Here is a 23893-nt window from a genome sequence, read left to right on the forward strand (position 1 = left end):
GATACTGGATAGCTCCAAATACCAAATGTGAAACTGAGAATCTAATAGAGGAAAATGAATGAGGATAAGTAAAATGGCCTAAATCAGAGGGTAAATCTGGCTAACTCCACTGCTGTCACTATGAATAATCTCTATTTGTCCCTGTGTCACTCCCTCAAAATGAAAAGAGCTAGCTGGCAGCATACCATAGAGCACGCCCAAATCGTATGTCCATGCTTCAAACTCTCCTTAGTTACACTTTCACATATAATTTCCACATCATCCATGTCTGGGTGAGGCCATTCCTCTTTTATTTTTTAATCATAGTCAAGCCTAAATATTCTGCAACATATGGACCAAATTAGAGAGTCGACCAGAAACAATAAATTCTCTATCTACACTCTCAAGGTGTGAGAGGAAATAAAAGAAACACTAACCAAAATGCACAAATTCATACAAGTTATAAAAAAAGAAGAAAAGTGCTTAGAGGCTCTCACTTGCCCACTAAATAAGTTTCTTATCCTTTAGTACAACTCCTGTCATATCAATCTGTCTCTGTCTGTAAAATGATGCTTTAAAATAGGACCCCTCTCCTGTCAGCGGTCATGCTCCCTATTCTCACATCTCTGTGACTTCAGTCTTGCTGTTCTCTGGCTGGGAACGCCCCGCCCTTTACCTCTTCTTGCAGAAATCTTTTTCTGCTTTCAAGGGCAGAGCAAAAGCCACCTTCTTCAGGAATTTATCCTTTATCTTTCCCACAGGAAGCCAAACTCCGTTCCAGATTCTCTTAGCTTTACGTTTGCACCTCTCCTGTATCTTGCATGGTATTTTGTGATCCGTGTGGCTTGTTTGCTGTTATTTTTAGTTACTCTACATTGAAAATTCCCCATTGTTATTATCCTGTTTGCTTTTTAAATTTTAGTGAGATCTTTAGCTTTTGGGTTGATTGACAACAATATAAATTTCAAGTCAGTATATGATAACAAAGTAGATATCCATTTTCTATCGGAACTGATATAGCAATTGTAGATAAATTATTTAAAATGTGTTTTTTAATGAATGGGTCATTTTTATAATTGTCATTCAGTTAGTGATTCATAGACCTCATTTTAAAATGAATAATGATGAATGTACAGAAAGCTGAAGGAAAATGATTATCAGTCAATCCTAATTCATTTATTGTCTTAAAGAATATTATTAGGTCTTAAATTTATTATCGCGGGTCAAGAAGTCCTCGCAGTTTGTCAAAGGATGGGATAATTCCTCTTAACTCCTGGAAGGGATATTAGAGTTAAAGGAAAAAATAAAACACAAGGACTAGAAAATGGCATTAAAAGCTAGTACCATGTAGGCTTATGGGAGCAAGACCTGGATGCCCTTATAACGACATTTGGAAAAGCTTACCTGTTCCACTGTGAAGTGCTTCATTCTCGGTTTCCTGCTGATCATCAGGCTGGAAAGAATTCTGATGAATCAGGGGGAAGAAATCCAAATGACAGCCATGAAAAAATCAGTCCCAGTAAAATTAGCCTGGGTTTGACAAGTATCTTATACTGAACCAAACCTGAAGACAAACCACAATCGCTGTCTCAATACTCTGTCTTAAAGGTGAATGTTTTTATGTGAACAATGATATTTACCACATCGACATGTGTATTTATGTATATATGGTGTATAAATATACATATAACATACTTTAATATATGTAATATAATGTATATGTAAAAGAAAACATGGTATGGTCATTTAGTAATTTCTCGACCATATGGAAACAATAATCAATTCCTAAATTCCTAGTCATTTTTAGAAATTATTATAACCTTTGCTGACTCTTCTTTTCACTCAGAAATACTCAGCAGGCAAAATATTTTACCAAGCCAAATGCATCTGAGAGATTCCGGGTTCTTTTTCATAGCCAAAGTCAATCTGGCCTTGTTTTGTTCTTTCGGGCTATTAGAGTCTACTTTTATTATGGGTTCTCTGCTTCCCTGGAGCACATATGCTATCTGGAAAACATCCAGACTTTAGGAAAACAAGTTTGTTTATTTGTTGCCCAAGAAATAGAATAAAACAGTGACATTTCTTCACTAAAAAATCTGTTTTAAAAGAGATTTTTTTTAATTGAAAAACAAGTGACTTCAACAGAATGTCCAGTTTTTCTGATAGCATCTTATTCTGATAGCATCTAATGCGAGAAGATTTTAACCAGAAAAGACTAGATACTCTTTGTGGAAATAGTTGGAAATGGAAAAATAGAAAACAATGACAACAACAACAACAGACAACTTTCTTGGCTTAACAAAAGGTAAATGGTTTCACATGTATGCCTTATCATCTTCACTAATATAAAATTGTACAGAATAGAAAGCATGAGGCTAGAGAAATAACCAGACTTGGGTAAAAAGGGGTCCAAAAAAGTGACAGGCCCATGGCTGGGTCTTCTCTGCTGGGTGAAACAGATGATTGATCAGTTAGGTCAGTCCAGAATCCTTGCTTTTTGGCCCTTCTCCTCTTTCCGATTGCAATGTTATTAATGTAACATTATTTAGGCATGCCTCCTGTAGGATTCCATATGGGGCAAGGTAACCAAACACATTGTAAAATTATCACTTTTAATTATTTTATTAGAAAAGCAGAAATTAGTTTTAAACCTAGGTGGTTTTGAAAATAAGAAGGCACTTATATATTACAGCCCAAACTTTAGGTAAAGCTTCTTATCCATAATCCTCAGAAGTAATATTGATTAAGTTAAACATAACTACATATGTCCTTGTCTTCAGGGCCAGTGCCCCGTTCACTGGAAGTCCACAGAACTGTAGTTGACTCCTGAGTGGTCTTCTCTCCTGCCCACCTCAGTAAGTCACCTGTCTCTCCTTTCACCTTCTGGAGGCACGTAAAACGGGTCTTCTCAAAATGTGCATAAAATCGAACCTCACAGACAGATTGCCTAAGACTCTTTGGATTTCCTTCAATTGTATACATTTATGATGTGGGATAGAAAGGTGGCTTCTCACTCTCCATTCTCAAGCCTCGTACACAAAGACAAAGACCTGTGAAGTGACTGCACCAAACGCTTGTAGTTTCTGTAAGGGAAAGCCTTCCCACTCACAGGGTTGGCAATGATATTCTCTTTCCTGGCCCCCTCCCTGCAAGCAGAGCCTAATACTGCCGTATCTGGACTATTCTGCAATTTTAAGTTTTATGAGGAGAACGTAGGTGAGAGGAGGCTGAATCAGGAGTCAGGTCATTGAATACCAACAGGACAGTGATACTTCATCCTGTAAGGACAGTGGACTTAAAATTTGTAAGGCATTAGAGAACCATTTCTGAGGATTCTTCCTTTGGGAAATGTATACTGACAGCAACATGAAGTGTGAATGGAAGGGGAATGTATTTAATAATATTGTCCCTAAAGTTAGAAATCACGAGTTCAGCATTTAGGGAATTCTTTAACTATTAAATAAAGTTGCAGTTAATATGTAATAGAGCTATCAGTGAACAATAGCATTAAATTTGGCCAAGTATATAACCTGGTCCAACACTGCATATGATAGAGCACAAATATGTCAGATGAAGAACTATAGCACCATCTGGAAATGATAAAATAGGAATGAATCTGTTATCCACTAGGGTCTCTCTCCGTCAGGGCTCATGACAAGAAAGAAATGACCAACAGCCTAGCATTTCATATTTTTATATATGTTTTCTACATCCACATCAGTTTTAGATTATTTTGAGTTGTATGAAGGCAGAAAATTCATATACGCAATTTTAGTCACTTGCAGTGATATCACTATTTTTAGTTAGGAAGGAATTCTCTGTAATCACGGCAAATATTGATGTTGAGTAAAAGTGATACCTCTTTGGGGGCTTCTTAATACGTTCTGTTTCTTCAGCTCTTATTTTCTCTAGTACGGTAAATATATTCTTGATTTTCTTCCAAGTCTGCAATCTCTGTACGTGCTGGGGGGAGAGAAAGAGCTCTCATTACAGGGCACTCACTCCTCCACTACAATCTCGTTTTCTCTCACTTATGTTACCGACGTCCACTGCCCAGCCTCTCTTCTAACCTTTCTGTCACTACTGAATAGCTTCGTGGCTTCAAATAAGCTCTATGTGTGTATACATGTTTGCATACCTTTACACAAATGCATATATATACAGGTATAAGTGCCTATATGAACGAATGTCTCCATAAACATTGAAACTCAGTTCTCTCCTACATTATTATAGCTTTTCAGCCTTGGCCAGCTGTAGGCATTCCCTTTGAAAATAATTATCACTTTCTATATGATATTTGTTCTCAGATGCCTCACAGCTTCTGTATTAGATCTAACTTCTGGAAACCTAGATTTTCTTTACTTTTGTCTCCTGTCAGACGTTTGACTCCACTTTTGCAGAGCCTTCTGACAAGCCCAGCGAGCCCTCCTGACTCATCATACACTCTCCACCCTTCTCTAATGTGCCAGATTCTTCTATTGTCTTTACTCTGAACAGAGGTCACGTCCCATCTGTCCAGGAATATTTAAACCATTGGATATTGAAATTAGATAAGGAGATCAAAATGATTCTCTTACGACTTTACATTAGAGATGACTATTTTAAAATTAAAAATAGAAATGAGTATTTTTGTACTTTATATAGGGACTTAAGATAACCGTAAAATTATAATTCAAAATAAACTTGAATCAGGAATTCATAGGAATTGCACTTAAAAATGATAATCTCCCCTCCCCATAGCTTTTTGTGTTGTTTTTCAATGTCGTTAATGAAATACCTGCCAGAGACAGAGAATTACCAATTTATAACTTATGTATTAGATTTTACAGTGAGCTTTTTACTATTTATGTCATCGAGTATGGCAGTATTTGGCAAGAGATTAATTCTTGCTCTTAAAAACCGAAGATCCTTGTGCATATTTTTTTTTCCTTTCGAAACAAGCAATCCATTTCATTTTCACTAAACATAGTAATTATAAAGATAAAAATTCATCAGATTATCCTTTAGCAGTTTAGGTTTGCATCGGATTTATAGGAAATTCATGAGGATGTTTCGTTGTATTTCACTGTAAATTATAAATTATTAGTATGAAATAATTTTATTGCTACAAGAAAGATATTTTAACTGCCCAAACTAAGATGAAACTCGGTGTTCTGTAGGAGGACAAAGAAATAACCACAGTGTCAGGAATTGTAGCTGGCTGCAAACACGAAATGTGGTAATCAGAGGAATTTCTTGGTTGCTGGGAATGTGAAAGTTAGTTAACAATGACAGTTCCTAATGCCTTTTATCCAAGGTGGATTTTTTCCTGAAATATTCTCTTCTTCCCTCGCCTAAGATTTATTAAAAACAAAAACAGCAGATTTATTCTTATGCATTTATATATAGCCTTGTTTGCAAAGTACTTTATGTAAAATCCTATAAAGCTTCTAAAACAACTGGTAAAGACCCACAGCATCCTTTCGAATGAATGATAACTTTAGTTTCTGAATTATAGATCTACATTCAAATGCATTAGAAAGTTATTTTTTAAAGAGCTTTCCAGTTTCTATTTTTCTGATCTACCCTAATCCTTTTGAGGTTTATTAAATCCATGGAAATAGTCAATTAGTCCATTTTATTAGTCTTATTTTATTTATTTTACTTGCTTAACTCTATATTAATTATCATGGAAAGTAAACTTACAATTTTAACCATTGATTTATTATCCGTCAATTTAAGAATATATACCTCATGCCATCAACTCCGTTGGGCATTAAGATGTCATCGTATTCTCAAAGAGAGGTTAAAACGTTTTTAACGCTGACTTGGAATATCCAAATGCAACGTGAAATCACACCTCTGAGCAAAACATAGGTAAAGATCTGGTAAAGATACTGTTGCCTTGACACGGCTGCAATTTCTTGGTGGCACTAGTACAGCTTTGATGTGGAGATTTCTTGTTGGCTTCAGACCAACTTTTCTCAAAACGAACTTGCAGCACAAACCTCCAATCCTCTAAAGCAGCATTTCTTAACCTCTTTTCATATGACTTGTGCAACATAGGCAAGAGAGCAATGGCTCGTGTGCAGTTTTCAGATGATGGCTATAAATCCACACTTTTCTTCTGCACTGGAGAAGCATATTTGATGAGATCCAAGTGAGTCAGCGTAACTTTATTGTTGGCACAGTCTTGAATCCGCTCCAATATACAGAGTAAATCAACTGCAAACTATAACATGAGATGCACTTTATCGTTGATCCCAACACACTTGAGACTTGTGATCCATTTGAGAAACATTCCCGTAAAGCTAATATGATACATGAAATTGTGCGCGTGTGTGTAACTGTACTAAGCTGTCACAGCAGTCTCTTTCTTCTTCCTGCCCCCAGCATCAGGCCTATACAATGCCCCTAATCAGATATAGCCTAAGAAATGTTGACCTAACAACAATACTAAAAAACAAAAACACCTCTAAGTTAAATAAGGAATTATATTGTCAGATGAATCTGCATTTTCCTGGAGTGTCTTTCTTTTCTCCTCTCTCTCTTTCTGTCACAGTCATCAGCCTTTCCTAGTGTCCCTCTTTCTCTTACTATTTTTCATCCTTTCATTCTAACGGTACTCTTTGGGTTAGATGAAAATGATGCTGTCAATACCGAATGCCTGTTTCAGTCTGCTTTCCCAGTGTAGGTTTTAGTTTTGTGCTGATTGTGCTGTGCTCTCCCACACAGCAACTCTCTCACGGAACGAACAAGAACATGCCTTTCCAAGGAAACTAACTGGGGTTAGGACCTGTCTGGCACCATATTTCCCCTGTAAAGCCACTGGCCCTGCGCCTCAGTCCTGCTGGTTTTAAATGACCAGACTGAGCGGCTCAGTGGGCGTGGTCAGGAATGAACCAAGGCTCTTCACCAATCCACGTGACATGTCAGTGAAGGACTGTGTGTTTTAAATGTTGAATTTTAAAAGGGATTTGGAGAAACTAGAACATAGAAATTTCAAAAGAAAAGCTTCAAACATGACTTACAGATCAGAATGTAGGTTCTGGGGGCTATTGGTGCTGAGATTTACATACATATAAATATATATCAAAGATATGTATTAATTATATATCTTATATATATATGCATAAAATATATATTGGATGTATATACTTTATTTATTAGAGAAGTTTTAAGTTTACAGCAATATTAAGTGGAAATTACAGATGGTTTCTGTATACTCATCTCTGTCCATACCCACAGCCTCTTTGTGATCAATATCCCCCAGAGAATGGTACATTTGTTACAATAGACAAACCAACACTGACACATCACTATCATCCAAAGTTCATAGTTTGCATTCGGGTCCACTCTTGGCATAGTGAGTTCTATGAGTTTTGACAAGTGCATAATGGCGTGTCAATCTGTTTAGACTGCTTAACAGACTGTCATAGACTCGGCTGTTTACAAACAGCAAGCATTTATTTCTCATGGTTTTTGAGGCTAAGAAGTCCAAGAGTAAAGAGCCAGCAGATCTGGTGTCCAGTGAGAAACTGCTTCTTCATAGACGGTGCCTTCTTGCTGTGTCTGCACCATGTGGAAGTCCAAGGATGTCTCCAGCTACTTTTATAAGATCACAAATCCCATTCATGAGGGTGGACGCCACCCTCATGACCCAATCACCTCCCAAAGGCCCGCCTCCAAATATCATGACTTTGGAGATTATGTTTCAACATACGAAATTTGGAGGGATGCACACATTCAGTCTACGGCGTGGCATGTGTCAACCCTTACAGCGTCATGCAGGACGGTCTCACTGCTCTAAAAGGCCTCTGTGCTCTACCTCCTCACCTCTTCCTCCCCTCAATCCCTGGCAACCACTGGTCATTTTATCGTATCTCCGTTTTACCTTTTACAGAATATCATATAGTTAGAATCAGAATATGTGGCCTTTTCAGATTCACTTTTTTTTCACTTAGTAATATGCATTTAAGACGGCGCTTACATTTTTCAGTTTATAAAAGAGAACACTTAGTATTGTTCTTTTTTTTTTTTTTGCAGAATTACATGAAAAGATATTACCTGTAATAATTAGGTAATTCGATGGGTGACACTCAAGAATAAATACATTGATATTAAAATTTTAGGTAGATTTCTTAACTCTTCAAAGAGGGTATGCAGCATTATGCTTTCAATTCCAAAGATAAACACAGTATGTCTTCCAGAAGTGCTCATTTTATTTGAAATGAGTACTGGAGGAAGTCTTTTATATTAAAAAGTATATATATACTGAACTTTCATTAGATAAAACAAGAGTCTTAAAGAAAATGTTGAGCTTATGGAGAAGTGCCTCTGACGACAAGCCTTCTTACACTCCCTTAGGGGTACAAGTTCACATTCCTGTTGCATCAGAAATATTTCAGTGGAAAACTTGCGAAGTGATTCAGGGTAGATTTAATTTAAAACAAGATACATTTTGATGATCGGGCAGTATCTTGTGTTGGGTTCCCAGGGAACTAGACGCTGAGACAGAGATTTCCATGTAGAAGGCGTATTGGAAATTCTCTCAGGAACAACCCCTGTGAAGTGAAGGCAGCAACACCAGGCAGAGGGCGGGTGGAGCTGCGATAGGTCACTAAGGGGCTTCAGCAGACGCCCTGGGGAGCTCTGGAGCTGCACTGGCCCTTCGTAGATGTCCCAAATTGAGACCTACGGTCAGGGACATCTTATCCCCAGTTCACCAGTCAGTGAATGGAGCCGTTCCTGGGACAGGGCATAACTCGAGAGGGAAATTCCTGGAGCTGAATTCAGCCATGAGCCACCATGTGGTAATGTCCCAGCAGCTGAGGGAATGAAGACTGTCATCTTGATGGAAGAGTCTGAGCAGTACAAGACCGAAGCTACTGTAGGCATAGAAGCTCACCAGCTCCTTTTTAAAAAAAGGTCTAGAATAAGTGAATTTTGAGTACCTTTTGATGTAAATGACTCGAATTTAATGAACTTGGTACATCCAAAAAAAAGAGAGAGAGAGAATTTTGTTTTGTCATATATAATATGTGGAAAAATATAAAGGAGCACACATACACATTGAGAAGAGGGTGAGAAGCATAAAGAATCTGTGCTTGTCTTGCAATAGAGAAAATTACTTCCTTCATGATTTTTCAGAGAAGGTTCTCACCTACGTAATAAGTTATGAAAGTTGGTTCTAGATTTTTGTCATATGCAAAAAGTTTATTCAACTTTTTCAACCATTGGTAAGTTCATAAAGATACTATGTTTAGTGAATTAAAATATTTTAGAAAAAATAAAATTAAAGGTGTCTGCCTTTCCTTAAATGTGAGATTAATCTAATGAAAAGAGTGATGAAAACTATTTGATCATAGTTAAATATCAGAAGAATATATATTATATATAATATATATTATAGTCCATTTTACTTTCTAAGTTTGAATTTAGAATGTTGACATTGAAACGCTGTAATTGAACACACTGCTATGACCTTAGGCAATTAGATAAGAACATGGTACTAATGTCTAATTAAATATGCTGGTTTCCATGAATAAAGATTCCCTAAGCCACCACACATAGGTCTCAGATACATGGCTTTGATATAGAATTTGAGTCTAAAAACATTCTGATTGTCTCACCACTACTGAGTGAGTGGAGAGGGAGGAGAATTTTCAGATTTCCTTTTTAGAAGGAATTTACAATACTGTCTTCATGTATAAAACAAATCATTCTCATATAATCCATAAATAAAAGTTTTAAAATGTAAGGAACACAAAATACACTATAATTGGTTCCCACTACTATCTGTTTTTTTTTTCTTTTAATGATGAGCCCATCAATAACTTTCACAGGCAATATGAAGAATAAGAACAGTTCCACTAATATTATAGCAAATTCTCTGACCTCTAGAAATATATGTGAATATACAGAACTCTGCTCACGTCATAAGTTCTGACTTAGAATTGACTTAAACATTTGCTGCAAGATAGTGTCATGTGATAAAAGTTTATTAAACTGCCATTGTATCTATGGACATTCAAAATTTATGGACCTCAGTATCCTCATCTGTAGAGAGAATTGGTTGGTTTTGAACTATGTTATCATCAAGATTCCTGCAGTATCCTGGCTTAAACTATGATTTCATCTGTACTTCAAACATGACAGCACATGACCACATGGCCTTTGAACTGGAATCAAGACCCAAGGCCAAAGTGCAGTGCAGCAAAGCCAGAGTGGACCTTAGTGTCTGTGATGCAACCCTCACCGGGCTTAGGAGCCAAATTCCCCAAGCGGAAGCCACTAGGAGACAGTCAATAAACTGTATACTGATAGAACAGTTCCTTTAAATTCTAAATTGTGAGTGAAGCTTTCTAAAGTACTTAACTTACTCTCCAAAAGTGTCTTTACTCCCAAGGAAAATCTGATTGAGAGGTCAAATTTTGGACACAATTTTTTTTTAAATTTGAAAGTCATTTTGCATGACAATGATGCCTCTTTTAAGAATGTTGTTTCTGAGGTTAAGATAAGACATATTTTCTAATCATGTTTGTTTGTTTTATAGAGTTCATATTATTCCTAATTAGAAATTAATTTACTTAAATTACACAATATTTCATATTTATCCAAGAATAAATGTGTCTCACAATGTTTCAGCGCTGGACAGAGAGATAACTAACTCTCCTGAAGCCAAAAATGACTTGACTTGCTCTCTTTTTAGGTCCTGTCACAGCACAAGACACTACCTTGGGAAGCCGATCGGTTTTCTTGTGTCTACACATGCCAGTGCATCCCTCTCTCGGGGAAATGCAGTGGACAGGAAAATAGCACAGATGGATCAGATGAAATGGATTGTTCTCTCAGCCTTCCTCCTCAGCTCTGCGGTGAAGCGCAATTCCAGTGCCCCACCCACAAGTGTATCCCACCCCTCCTACTATGTGATGGAGAGCCTGACGGTCCCTTTAATGCAGATGAATCCAGTTGCTGTAAGTTATTTCATCAACTCAGTGTGCAGGGGAAGGAATGCTGTTTGAGAATGATAAAAGAGCTTGACAAATCAGGTTCTCTGGAGTCTTAGCATGATCGTATCATCAGCTGTTTGTGTCGTGTCGCTAAAATTACAGTCACACTATAATCTCTGTTAAACTTATGTGTATTCCTTCCTTACTTATATCTGGGTCATTCATACGGGGGATGCTCTTATGTATCGGTTATCTTTTTAATAAATGTTTGTAGAAATGGCATGAAGACATCTAATTATAACTTCTTTCCACCATAATGTTCATGAAGCTGTCAAGAAAAAGGGTTATGGGCAAATATCCATTTTCATGAACATATGTAGTTAGAAGTTGAACCTCAACAACTACCTGGGTGAATGTGTCATTCAGAGTCCATGGAATAGTAAATCCTAAGGACATGGGTTTGAATCTCATCCTCGTTACTTTCTTCCTGTGCAATCTTGGTAAAGTTTTTTGAATCGGTCTCATCACCATGTGATAGCTACCCTACAAGCTTGTGAGAATTTGAGAGAATACATGTAAAACCCCCAGCCTTTCATTTAGCACCTTACAGTTTTGTTATAACTAACCTGTCAGATGGGGAGGGAAGCGTTTTAGTTAAGTAATTACACAAATCCTTGTGCAAGCACACAATCATGGTGGCATCAAAGCACCATGCGCATTTTATGTAATTATCTGTTTGTTTGCTTGGTTTTATACTATATTACACTATCTTGTTTTTTGGCAAGAGCTACAGTGACAGAGCTCCATAAACCATATGTTAATCACCACATTTTGAGAGGAATGAGGGATAATAAAAAGCAGTTGGAAATGTAATTGTTCGAGGGAAACATTTAAAGAAATGTAAGGCTAGTTCAGCACTCTGTTTAGTATGGGCATTTGGAATTATGATAAGTATTGGAAAAGAAATTAGGATGAGTAAAGGAAAAAGGAGACAGCCTTTGGAAGTTTAAAGGCTTTAGCCATAAATTGATGGACTTCTTTTCCTGGTTTAGGCTTAGAGATTGGTTTTCTATCTCCTGATTATTAAGTACAGATATATTCTTCCTGTGATAAAGCCAACACATCAGTTCTTATAATATTTTCTTAGAGGCAAAGTAAACAAATGGAAGTGACTAAAGAAGAGGAAGGCTGCCAAATTACTTATCCCTGTTGCTATTAGGGCTTTGATGTAATTTGACTGATAGAAACCATATAAGTTCAATACAGACATGATATTTAGCTTCAAATAACAATGTTATTTAAAGAGAAGCTTAGGAAAGTACTGTATCCTTATACTTTGGACATTTGTTGAAAATTGGTATTTTACTGGATAGCAATATATACTTCTAAAGGGAAATAAGTCCACATTAGGAATAGACTGCTATCATGAGAGAATTGCTTCTATCCATCTCTAAAATATTTAATTGAATTATGAATTCAATTAAATTGTAGGGAAAATTGTGTGAAAATGAATTATGAACAAAATTCTAGAGCCAAATTACAGAATAAAAGCATCCAATGATGGCAATTTACCAAACAATCGAAGGTATAATAGTTTTTTTTATGGTCTCATCTACTGATTTAGAATGATATTTTGTAAACTCACATTCATTCATTCACACACTTTCATTCAAACAACTTATGCCACATATTGTATTGGGCATTGATGATAGAGATGGATGTGGTATTGTACCAGCTCAGTTCATAGATCTATATTACTGAAGGAGATCAGTACGTGATAGGTGAGGATGCCATGTGATAAGTTCTGTGACAGAGACAAACACAGAGTTATCGAACACAAAGTACCCCTAACTATGGTGCTAGGGCGTCTGTAAATTTTGACAAGAACCAAATTTGGAAAGACAAGTAAAGGAGAGATGCTAAATTCCAGCAAAGAATGTTCCAGGAATAAAGAAGAAGTGGTTTGAATCAGATTTCGTATCACTAGAGTAGCTGTGGTGAGAAATGTAGAAATATGCCTGGAGAGATGAGCAGGGACAGGATCTTGAAGAGTCCTCACCCATCATGCTAGCACCGCACAGTACATGGGATGGTTTGGAGTGAGGAAGGGGGACCAGTTAGAAGATACTGTGGCTGAAATATAAAGGACTGATAGGATAATGGTGTGAAGTAAAGATAGGAATAGATTTAAGAGACATTCTGCTGAAGAGGAAGAGAAAGTAATCAACAGTAATTTCCAAGTTTCTGATGTGAGCAACAGGACAGCTAATTTCCCATTTCCTGAGCTGGCGAAAGTAATAGGAGAAGGACCTCTTACAATAAGATTGTGGCTTCACTTTTAAACATGTGATATCTGTGATATCTGGGACGCATCCACATGGAGGTGTTCAGAATGTGTTTAGAAATGGATGTCTGAAGCTCAGGAAAGATTAAGCAAGATATATAAAGATAAATGGCCATCATATATGATGATTGAAGCTATGGGTGTAGATAATAGAGAAAGGAAAAAAATAAGGGAGCAGACAGAATCCTAAGGAACATCTAAAAGTTAAGAAAAAGCAAGCATTAGAAGATACCGAGATGTGGTCATAGATACCTCAGGACAGCAGAAAGAGATTGATGATCTTAAATCAAAGGTAGAAAACCTTAAGTATTGGAGAGTTTTCACAGGTTGAAATGTTTCTGAGAAATTAGGCCTGAAAAATATAGGTTGGGAAAAACAAAACAAAACAAAAAATGGTTCTTGGTTATCTGAGAGAACTTGCTGTGGAATGGGAGTGGATCGGAAGTCGATCTTTTGTAGAGTAAACAGAAAATGGCAAAGAGAAATCAATTGTAGACAACTCTTTCAAGAAGCTGACATTTATAATAGAATGTAGGACAAAATATGAGGTTTGTTTGGTTTGTTTGTTTTGAGAGGCTTGCACGTGTTTAAATGTTGGAGGAATATGATTCTGAGATGTTTATAATTTTAAGCAGGGAAATCAATATCGATTGCTATTTGAAGGCCTTTTTTTAACAGCAGAAAAGAAAAAGCTTTATTAGAAGGGAAAATACACTTCCAGATGTGGGAGCAGGCCTGAGCAAGAGAAGCGTGGCTCAAAAGCTACTTGAAGGCCTTTTATTCTTACAAAAACAAATGTTCTAGAGATCATAATATTTAAACAGATTTGTGATGAGTTCAACATTTAAAAATAATTTGTATTTAATATAGTCTTTCATTGGAAACGTTTTAATGAACTGAAGTGATACTTCTTTTACCAAAAATATCCCCTTTCCCTTAAAAAATGAAAAAAAAGATATGGTTTAGTTATGCAGGAAAATAGCACAAAACTAAGAATATTCTTCTTACTGATAGCAATCTATTTACTAAAAAGATATCACAATTTCATCAGATGTGCCAGTCAATATTCTTTCAAGAAATAGATGGCATAGTAATACTGTATAATTTGAGAATTTTTAATAAAGGGGTTGTTTATTAGGGAAATAGTATGCATAGGAAAACCAAACAGGATAGCAAGAGTGAGGGGCTTTTATTGCCCATAGACCAAAGGGTCTGAGAAGAGGAAACAGTCATGTGAACCTGGAGTCTAGAAGGCCCATTTAAGAAAAGGCGTGGTATTTGGTTAAGGAGTCATCTCACAGTCTCTTCCTTTTGTATTAATCTTCTGCTGGGGTGGCCCATTGAATGAGCATTACTATAAGCCAAACCTAATTATAATTCAAAGACAAAAAAGCTTGTTGATGTGTCCTTATAGTTCAGCCTCCCAAGGTCTAGAGCAGGGAAAGAAGGTAGAGAATGGCTCAAGAGAGGCATGGAAGCTATCCATCAATTATAAAGACAGCTGTTAAAAGCAGGGAAGTGGGTCATTTACCTACTTTCTAATATAATTTATTCCAGTAGTAGTTGATGTGTCCTGTGAAGTTGAGTGCCATTTCTGAAGACTTGGAATGGGTCATGCTCCTAAGATTTGTGGATCAGCATTTATCATTAGTATTGTTATTAATGACCTTTATGTTACCTATGATCTCAAAGTCCTATGCTATTTCTCAGTGATAGTGTAAAGATCATCGTCTGCATTTGACATCTTCCCTTCTTACAAGTGTCCATTAGTTTATTCAACATTAAAATCGTGGTAATTAAGTCTATTTTACAGAGGTATCAGAGGATAAAATGAATTAATATGCTAACGTACATAATACACACATGATGAATTATTATTCTTTCCCCATTAAGTTATTTTTATAGCTTTATTAAAAATTATTTACACTGCTAAGCTATTTTAATAAGAGCAGTAGTTGAATTTAATTCAAGGTTAAAATCAACATCCACCCCGCTCTGTGGTAGGTGTTTTTGTACCTTGAGGATTGTAGCCTTCATTCTCATGGCCCAAAGACCATGTTTACTCTGTCATTAGAAATGTTGTTTACATGATTTTTTATTTTAATACTGAATAGATGCACAACCATAGCCATACATGCTTTACTTTTTGGCATATATTTTATGCAACAATTACAATCTATTACAGGAATTTGCTTTAGGGAAGTAACGCCAATGAAACATTCATGAATTGTTTATCTTTAATGTATCATCTACCTGAGTAAATGAGCTACAAGCCACAAAATGTTCTATGTTACTTAGCTCATATAGGTAAGAATGAGTATCATCGATTTCTAGGATGATGACAGACTGAAATAGGTATTTTTACAGACATTAAACCATTATGATTGAAAGAGCATGTGGCAAAAATAGATACTGTCCAGAGAAATCTTTTGAATTCCTATAAATTTTATATAAAGTTTATTTGGACTGAGTTTGGAGACTTTCTTTGTTGTATATTGATTAATAATAGCAGAGAAAAAGAAAGTCATGGTTAAATTTGTTTTTCTATATTCATGTCCTTTGCTGTATGGGTGTCAATAAATACTAACTGCATTCATAATTTATTTGCCACCTGCTTTTAAAAAGAAATTAATACATATCTATTAACTTTGTTATACTATTTAAAATGCCACAGAAATTGTTTTAGTTTTCAATTTCATAAAGTAAAAGGCTAATTTTTAACTATCTAAACAGTAAACATTCTATCAAAATGAAAAAGTAAAACTTTTTATAAGTCGAAACCATTTGTTCTCTTATAGAGACATATATTTTATGTCTTTCAAAGCTATTCAGGCCATAATTGAGGATTTGTACCACTTATAAGTTACAGCTCTTCATTATATAGTCGACTTGAAAATAAGCTATCAGCTACACTGGAAATTGGGTGAAGGAATATGGATAGATTAGTATTTCTGAGAAAATAATGCTTTATAAGTTGAAATAATGCTTTCCAAGTAGATGAGCAATACCTATTATCTCTGTATACAAATTTTAACATATTATATTATTTAGAAACTTGAAAGTATCATCATATGATCTCTCATCCCCTTCCAAGACAAAATAATGATAATAAAAATATGTATATATACACACATACACATATGGATATGTAAATTCATGCATACACATATACATTCTGTTTTACAATTATATCTTTATAAGAGTTGTAAAATTATGCTATTTCCTAGTTTTCTTGGTTTGCGATATGATAAAATTATTTTACCTTTTCGAAAAACTTAAAGATTATCTCTTCTCCTGGGACGTGAGCCATTTCTGCATCTGATTTCAGCCTAGTGTCCTAGGTGTGTCTGTACACTCTCCTTACACAAAGTCCCCAGCCAAAGGCAAACTGCTTGACTCGCTATTCCAATACCAAGCTCATTCATTCCCCGTCTATAGACTTTGTTCCTAAATGGCTTTTCTCTAGAAACATTAAAATTTAAAACATATCTCAAGACTCTACTCTTCTTCACAGACCTCCCCACACTAAAGGAATTTCGTTTTTATAATGCTCATCTACACCAATGCTTTGCCAACTAAGTCCAGGCTTATGGTATTTCTTTTACTATTAGATTGAACTATTGATCACTCATCTATTGTTATCTTGCTTTTGTTGCTGGGTATGTTCTGACTTCTCTTTTCAAAAATGTTTCCCCTGCCCTCTCCAGCTGAAGTGCTGAGCATAGCGTCTGACACGTAGTGGCCGAGTGAAAAGTGTCACTTCTTACTCAGTGAAAATACATACCCCTAAGAGCATCATTTTTATGTCAGAGTTGAAAATAAATTTTGATAGGCAGTTCTCAGACTAAGCTGTGTCAATAACCTATGGTAACTCAAACAATTCCTTCCAGCCCGTAAATATACAGGCTTTTTGAAGAAAAAATATGCAGGCTTTTTGCAGAAAAAGAAAATGTGTGACATAACTGACAAAATCTGTGTAAGACCCATACGTGGGGATTTTTATTCCTGTGTCTTTTAAACTATTCATTTAGCTTGAGAAGTCTGAACTTAATTGTCTTTATTCTATTAGAAGTAACTTCCCAAATCAATCCTTCTAAAGTTTTTAGCAGCAGTTTTGCATTAAAATGTTCAAATGAGATATTGTACGTAACACCATTAAATATATTAGAGAAAAGCAGAGCTGTTCTTGTTGGACTTGGGTTAAGTGCCAGAATGCATGGCCATTCACTGCTTCCTTCCACGTTTCTCTGCAGAACCCTAGGACTCTAAGGAACAGGGTTAGAGAAGCAGTGTAGACCCATATCATTATTATTTAGTGCTTTCTAAATCTATCCAGTATTTCTGACAAGATGGTGCAGTGGGTTCATGCTTTGACACTTTCCCTCAACTCTAAACACATAGCAGTGCTAGATAGAAGAGCTATCGCATACCTCAGAGATATTAAATATCAGCATGGAACAAAACTGGGATAGAACCAGAGAAAATAGAGATCAGGCATGAACCCCAGGCCTACTGGTTTCCAGGTTCTCAAGCAATCAGAATAGAGACACACATGATGGCATCCTGGAATGAAGAGTTCTAGCTGAGCCTTAACTTGTAAAAGGAGTCTAAAATATAGCCTACTGCTTTTAGGAAGTCATAATCCTAACGAGACTAGAGAATGAAAGGGAGGGACGCAAGAATAGTTTCAAGACTAAGAGGAGCTTCCAAAAGAGGTCAAGTACTTTGCAGGACTAGATTTCCATTGAACTGTCAGTTCTCTTGACAGGCATCAATAAAAGCATTTTTCTTAACCAACCAAAGTTTTATGAGCAGGACTTATGCTTGTCCCTTGAAGTCAGGCTAAGAGACTCTAGGATTAGTAAAATACCTACATCATGCACTAACACAACGCTACAAAGACAGTCATAGTACATTGAGCTGTAGTGACCTATGTCATCACCCGGATCTGACGGGTACCAATTGACTACCCATGACTTATAACCCAGTTGGAAACTGATGACCGTTCAAACAAGTTACAGTCCTTTGCATTCAATTGCACACAGTATCAGGGACATTAGAGTAGCCACATAAGCACGGAGATCTGCCTTGAAGTAAAAGTTGACTCCTAGTCTAAAATCAATTCAGACTATACAGTGCATACAGTGTATTTTATACATACGTAATGCACAGCTGGGAAATGAGTCTATCAACAAACCTTTTTGAAGAAATCTTCAATTTATTAAATTTAAAATTTCCTCAACACCAAGTATAATGTATAATTTAAATATAGGACTAGATAAATGAGGAATAACACAATCAACCATCTTATTATTTCATTAGATGAAATTCATTTTAAAGAAATTGGTTATTGTTTTTTTTTCAGCTGATGACAGCTCTTCTAACAGGGCTTTGATGTGCATCTCCTCTAACAGCTGTATCCCTGTTCGCAGGTGCTGTGATGATTTCCCGCCTGTGTGGACTTCAGCTGGACAAGTCCAGCTGCTCAGGTACTCCACATCCATTAAAGATTCTTTACATTATAAGGCAGTAACTTAACCTGCAGACAATAATAATAGTAAAACTTGAAATTCTGGGTGGAAAAGTTGAAGGGGTTAAGACGTACAAATTGGTAGCTACAAAATAGTCATGGGGAGGTGAATATAGTCAATAATATTGTAATAACTATGTACAGTGCCAGGTGGGTACTAGACTAATTGGGGGAATCATTTTGTAAATTATATAAATGTCTGACCACTGTGCTGTACACCTGAAACTAATTTAAAATAATATTGACTGTCAACTCTAATTAATATTTTTAATAAAAAATTTAAAAAATAAAACAGAAGAAAAATTTGAAATACTAAATGATAACAAGCATGGAACTATTGAATTTCTGTCATTGGTTTGGGGGCAGGGATAATATTAACATTTAAATTTTATGAAATATATAGTGAACTTAACGCTTATTCTAGGTAAACAATGTATGCAAAATGACGAAAAATCAAACACTTAATTTTAATTTACTATAATAAAATTTGAGATTATTAGCATTTAATTATCTCTCTGAAGTAAATTGCTTGGTTTCTATAATAAGGAAACCCTGCACAATCTAACATATTATTGCTTTAAAATTTGTAATTTTCTTCTACTTTTTCAGAAGAGCTCCTTATTTGCAATCTAGACATGTTTAAAAGTCAATTTATTAAACTTTAGACTGACTTTTAAACATTTTTATATCTTCTGACCTTGAAACATTTATAAAAGCTCATAATGTATATTTGTGATTGTACTTTTATTAAAACTGCTTTAAATTCTCTAATTTATTGTAGTCCATTGTTAACATCTCTCTTGAGTAATTGAATTTTGATTTCATGTAGAGGATATATAAAAAAAATACATAGGGACAATATAAATGTCATAACTAAAAGATAATATAAATTGGTGATAAAGGTATATTCAAACATATATTCTAAATAAATTGCAGATATTTTATATCAAAACTAGGTAAAACTATATTCTTTGTGTCTTTCAGGAGTGAACCACATTATGAAGTAAAGTCAAAAGCATGATAATTATAATCAAATCATAGTATTAAAAAATCTTATTTTTTTATGCTGCTGAAAATGAATACTCACATAGCATTGAATTTTATAAATACAAAAAGAAATCAAGAAATGAGCAAATCTGGTCCCACAAAATATGCAAAGATAAATTCTCTTTGGCATTATTTCTCTACTAGGCATGCATATACATCAGATTAGGTACCCAAAAGGAAGTATTCTTAATCTCTTTTCTAAGAGTAAGAAAGATATTAATGAGATAGTTCCATTCTTTGAATATTAAGACACAGCACATAGGTCCACTTCCCAAGTTTATTAACATAAAAGAGAGATTTTTTCAAGATATTCCTAAATAAGAACATATATCACAACATGTTATCATTTACTGCCTGCTTTGACTTGTTCTACCTTTAAAAATGTGGTCAGAAGAACAAAAGACCTGCCGTTCATACTGAGTGATAGACAACTTATAGATAATAATATAGAACACATTTTTGTTGCCCCATTTATTTTAGTCACTCACCAATTCACTTGCAGTTCATTTATAAAGTATACGTCATATTGCTACATCTTTTGAGTTAGAGTAAAATAAAGAACTAGCAAAAACAGTTTTTAGAAATAAAATCCGTATTTTATTAAGTGTTCTCTATTTATATTTTATATGCTTTTTAGTTTGTCAGTCAAATATGATAAAGTCAATGCTTCTGTTTTTAAGAATTCTTTTAAAGCTAATCCACGTTAAGATGTGTCAATACACATTACACCTTCCTATTTATTTTCAAACATCATATTCCTTTAAGGTCAGCGTTTCATAGACTTTTATGAGCCCAATCCTTTATGAGCATCCAATAATTCTCCCAGTGGTCACACAACAGATGGTGAGCATCTGGTCTCCCCTCACCTCGAGGCTGACGTCATTAACAAGAACATCAAGCCCAGACACAGTGTGGGTGTTGCAGGTTAAGTATATTTCGACGAGTCCTGTCTGTACGAAGTTTCATTAGAAAGACTTGTTGGGCTGCTTATGCAACAGAAAATTGTTGAACAGAATTTGTCTGGCTTAATTTAAGTGGAAAGTCTTTTTCCAGTCATTTGCAGTAGTAGAGGTTAATAAAGATTAGGTTAAGGTGCTATTATAACAATCAGCAATTTAAAGGAGAATTAGGAAAAGGTACTAAATGTAAAATTATAGGATGATATATTATGAATATAATTTAATATATGTATAATAAGAATAATATAGCTTAATACCATTTCTGAAATTTGTGAAAACTAAAACAAAACGCAGAACTTCTCATGCAAGTGCTGTGGAGCGATTTCAGGTTTCTGTTCCACAGTTAATCTTTCCTGAGGGCCCCGTGCTGGAATTTCAAGAGAAAGAGAGCACGTTCTGCCCACGGGAACTTGTTTTTCGCAGTCTTCCTGGTGGACTCTTAAAATCCATGCAGCTCCTGATACTGCTCTAAATGTATTGTCTATATGTATATTTCATCCATGACAGTGCATGCATATCACACCCCACAAAGGCGTTCATGATTTCATAATATCGAGAACTGCAAGGGGTTATAGAAATTCCGTTCAGAATTTGACATTTTTAGATTAACAGATTCTGGAGTTAGAGGAACAGAATTTGGTTTAATATCTGCCGCTTCCTTGACATTAATTTGAGCATTATGTTATTAACCAGTTTCTTCCTCCATTAAAAAAAAGGATAATATGGGTTATACCACATAATAGTATGAGGATTAAATGAAGTAATGCTGTAAAACTCTTAGGATGGTCTGTGACACAGAGCAGGGTTTTAGTAAATGGTCGCAGTAATGGTGATCATAGTGAAAGAAGCAGGAAGAGAAAAAAAAGAAGAGGAGAAGTTGGAGAATGCAATGGTGACAGAAATTAGGGTTCATGGAAAACTAATAGAACTGAATATAGGGAGATGGACGAGGACAATTATTTAATAATCTATGCATACAGTTCACTAATATAGACAAGTTAGGCAAATAAATTTAATTTACCTTCCCAACAGCCCTATAAGGAAGGTGATATAATCCACACTTTAAACATGAAGAACCTTATATTTAATGTACCTAGCCCAAAGTCACACAACTCCTTAGCTGAGCTGGTATCACGAAGGGAAACCAAGACTCACGTCATCGTACATCTTCTCAACAATCCACTACATAATAGCCGTCACTTCCCTGGTCTCTATATACATTGAGAGAAACAACAACAACAACAAAGGTAGGTACCTAATTGCAAATTATTGACGTTTAAGCCTAAAAGTTATTTTTTGTTTTTACATTCATCACTTGTCCAGCTTATACATGTTTCTGCTTCTCTAAAGTGATACACCCAGAGTGGGATCAAACTTAAACTCTTTCCAGAATGATATTTCTACACCATCAGTTGTGAATGTATTGGCCTCCAGACACATGATCATAAAAAACAACGCGAGAGGACGACAAAGCAGTGAGACATCGGTGTGGCTAAAGAGACTGGGCAAGTGTGTTCATTCTAGTATCAACTCTATAGATTCCTAGGTCCCATCTAGGGAGCTGTCTATTTACCAACTAGAAGTTTGTTTAGTCTCTTCATTACTGAGTAGCCGTGTCCCTCTCTTCTCCACTTCATCTTCTCTCTGCTCTAAATCGTTTTGAGTAAATTAAAGATGAAAATACTGTGTATGGTCTGAGGCAGACCGTACACAGTATTTTCACAGAACCCGGCTCTGAGGCAGAAATGTGTAAGAACTCATAGAGGTATCTACAAATCTTCTGTCCTCTGAAACACCAGGATTCACTCCTTGTCTGGCCAGTGCGAGTGTTCTTCTCACTCTGTTCCATTATCTAGTGCAAGAAAGTCCTTGTCTAGATTCCCATGGAATCATTCTGATGTAAAGCTAGTCTATGTTTTACTCGCTGCAGTCAAAGGAATTATAATGGACCCCAGAAAAAAGTATGCAGCTCTGCAGCATCACTCTACTGTTTGTTTGTTTGTTTTACTAAAACAAAACTCTTATTTACACCAGAAATCGTACTTCAGACCAAAAATAACCATAAAACAGTTTCTCTAACAAGGTTTGTATCTGTTTATGCTGTATCGTATTGGCAGGCTATTTTTAATCAGACCAGCAAATTACTTGTTTATAAAGGAAATTTCACATCTGTTCCATTCATCTGAGCCAACTTGAATGTAGCTTGTTGTTTTCATCTTCAGCCCCTGGTCCTCATCGTAATTAGTTAAATGGAAGAGTAAAGGGTAGGCCAGGCAGGAAATGTACTCCTGGAAAAGCAAATCACATTTCTTAATCCGGGGAGGAAAAAAGTCTTCTCTTGTGGTCAACCACTGAGGGACGTGAAGAGAATGAATGCCACCAGGGCGGCAGGGCCAGTAAACAAATTTGGGGGGTACAGGAAAGTAACCTAGGAGAATTCTTATGATTTTAGCAACTAGGAAGCAATTTACTCTCAGCAATTAGATTTCATGCAGTGACTATTGGTACTATGTCCTGCTTCTTCCTAGTAATATAATTAACTGTGGTTTTCTGTAAATCTTCTTTTTAGAGTGTCCAATAGCTTACTACAGAAATGGTGGGATTTGTGTAGTGGAGAAAAACGGTCCTGTGTGTCGGTAAGGAATATTGTCTATTTTTTTTCCAACGTTTATTAAAGTTGGCTAAATTTGAGGCTGATATAATAGAACATCAATGAATATGTGGTTATTAAGGTAAAAATAGGGGATAATGAAACTATTTACATTTATCTGTCTGAATAACAGAAAGGAAGATATGAGTGCATCTTAGAAAAATATCGATTATGTATCATGACTTTTTCTTTCAACATTTTATATTATATGGAATATATAGTTTTTGTTTTTATTTTTCAATTAGAGTTGACATTCAATATTATTTTATTTTCAGTGGAATATATAGTTTTAATAATAATCATTAATCCTTGTTTTCAATATTTACATCAGGTTATAAAAGGTTCTTATAGGGATATTATCCTATATCAGATGAACTTAGTGTCTGTTTCCTTTCTCCGTTTTTATTTCGAATTCCATATTTCTCTTTTCTAACAACAAAGGATAAAATTAAT

General features: G+C 35.5%; 1 protein-coding gene across 1 annotated transcript in view; it reads left to right on the forward strand.

Moving 5' to 3' along the window:
• The window catches only part of MALRD1 (MAM and LDL receptor class A domain containing 1), a 477766-nt gene that overhangs the window by 372993 nt on the left and 80880 nt on the right, over nucleotides 1-23893 (forward strand). Inside the window, 5 exon segments of the mRNA XM_039877626.1 lie at nucleotides 2760-2782; nucleotides 10688-10934; nucleotides 18620-18704; nucleotides 18706-18743; nucleotides 23360-23426. Of these exon segments, the coding sequence (XP_039733560.1) occupies nucleotides 2760-2782; nucleotides 10688-10934; nucleotides 18620-18704; nucleotides 18706-18743; nucleotides 23360-23426 (460 nt within the window).

The sequence above is a fragment of the Pteropus medius genome, unplaced genomic scaffold, assembly GCF_902729225.1.
Source record: "Pteropus medius unplaced genomic scaffold, Ma_sr-lr_union100, whole genome shotgun sequence".
NCBI lineage: Eukaryota > Metazoa > Chordata > Mammalia > Chiroptera > Pteropodidae > Pteropus > Pteropus medius.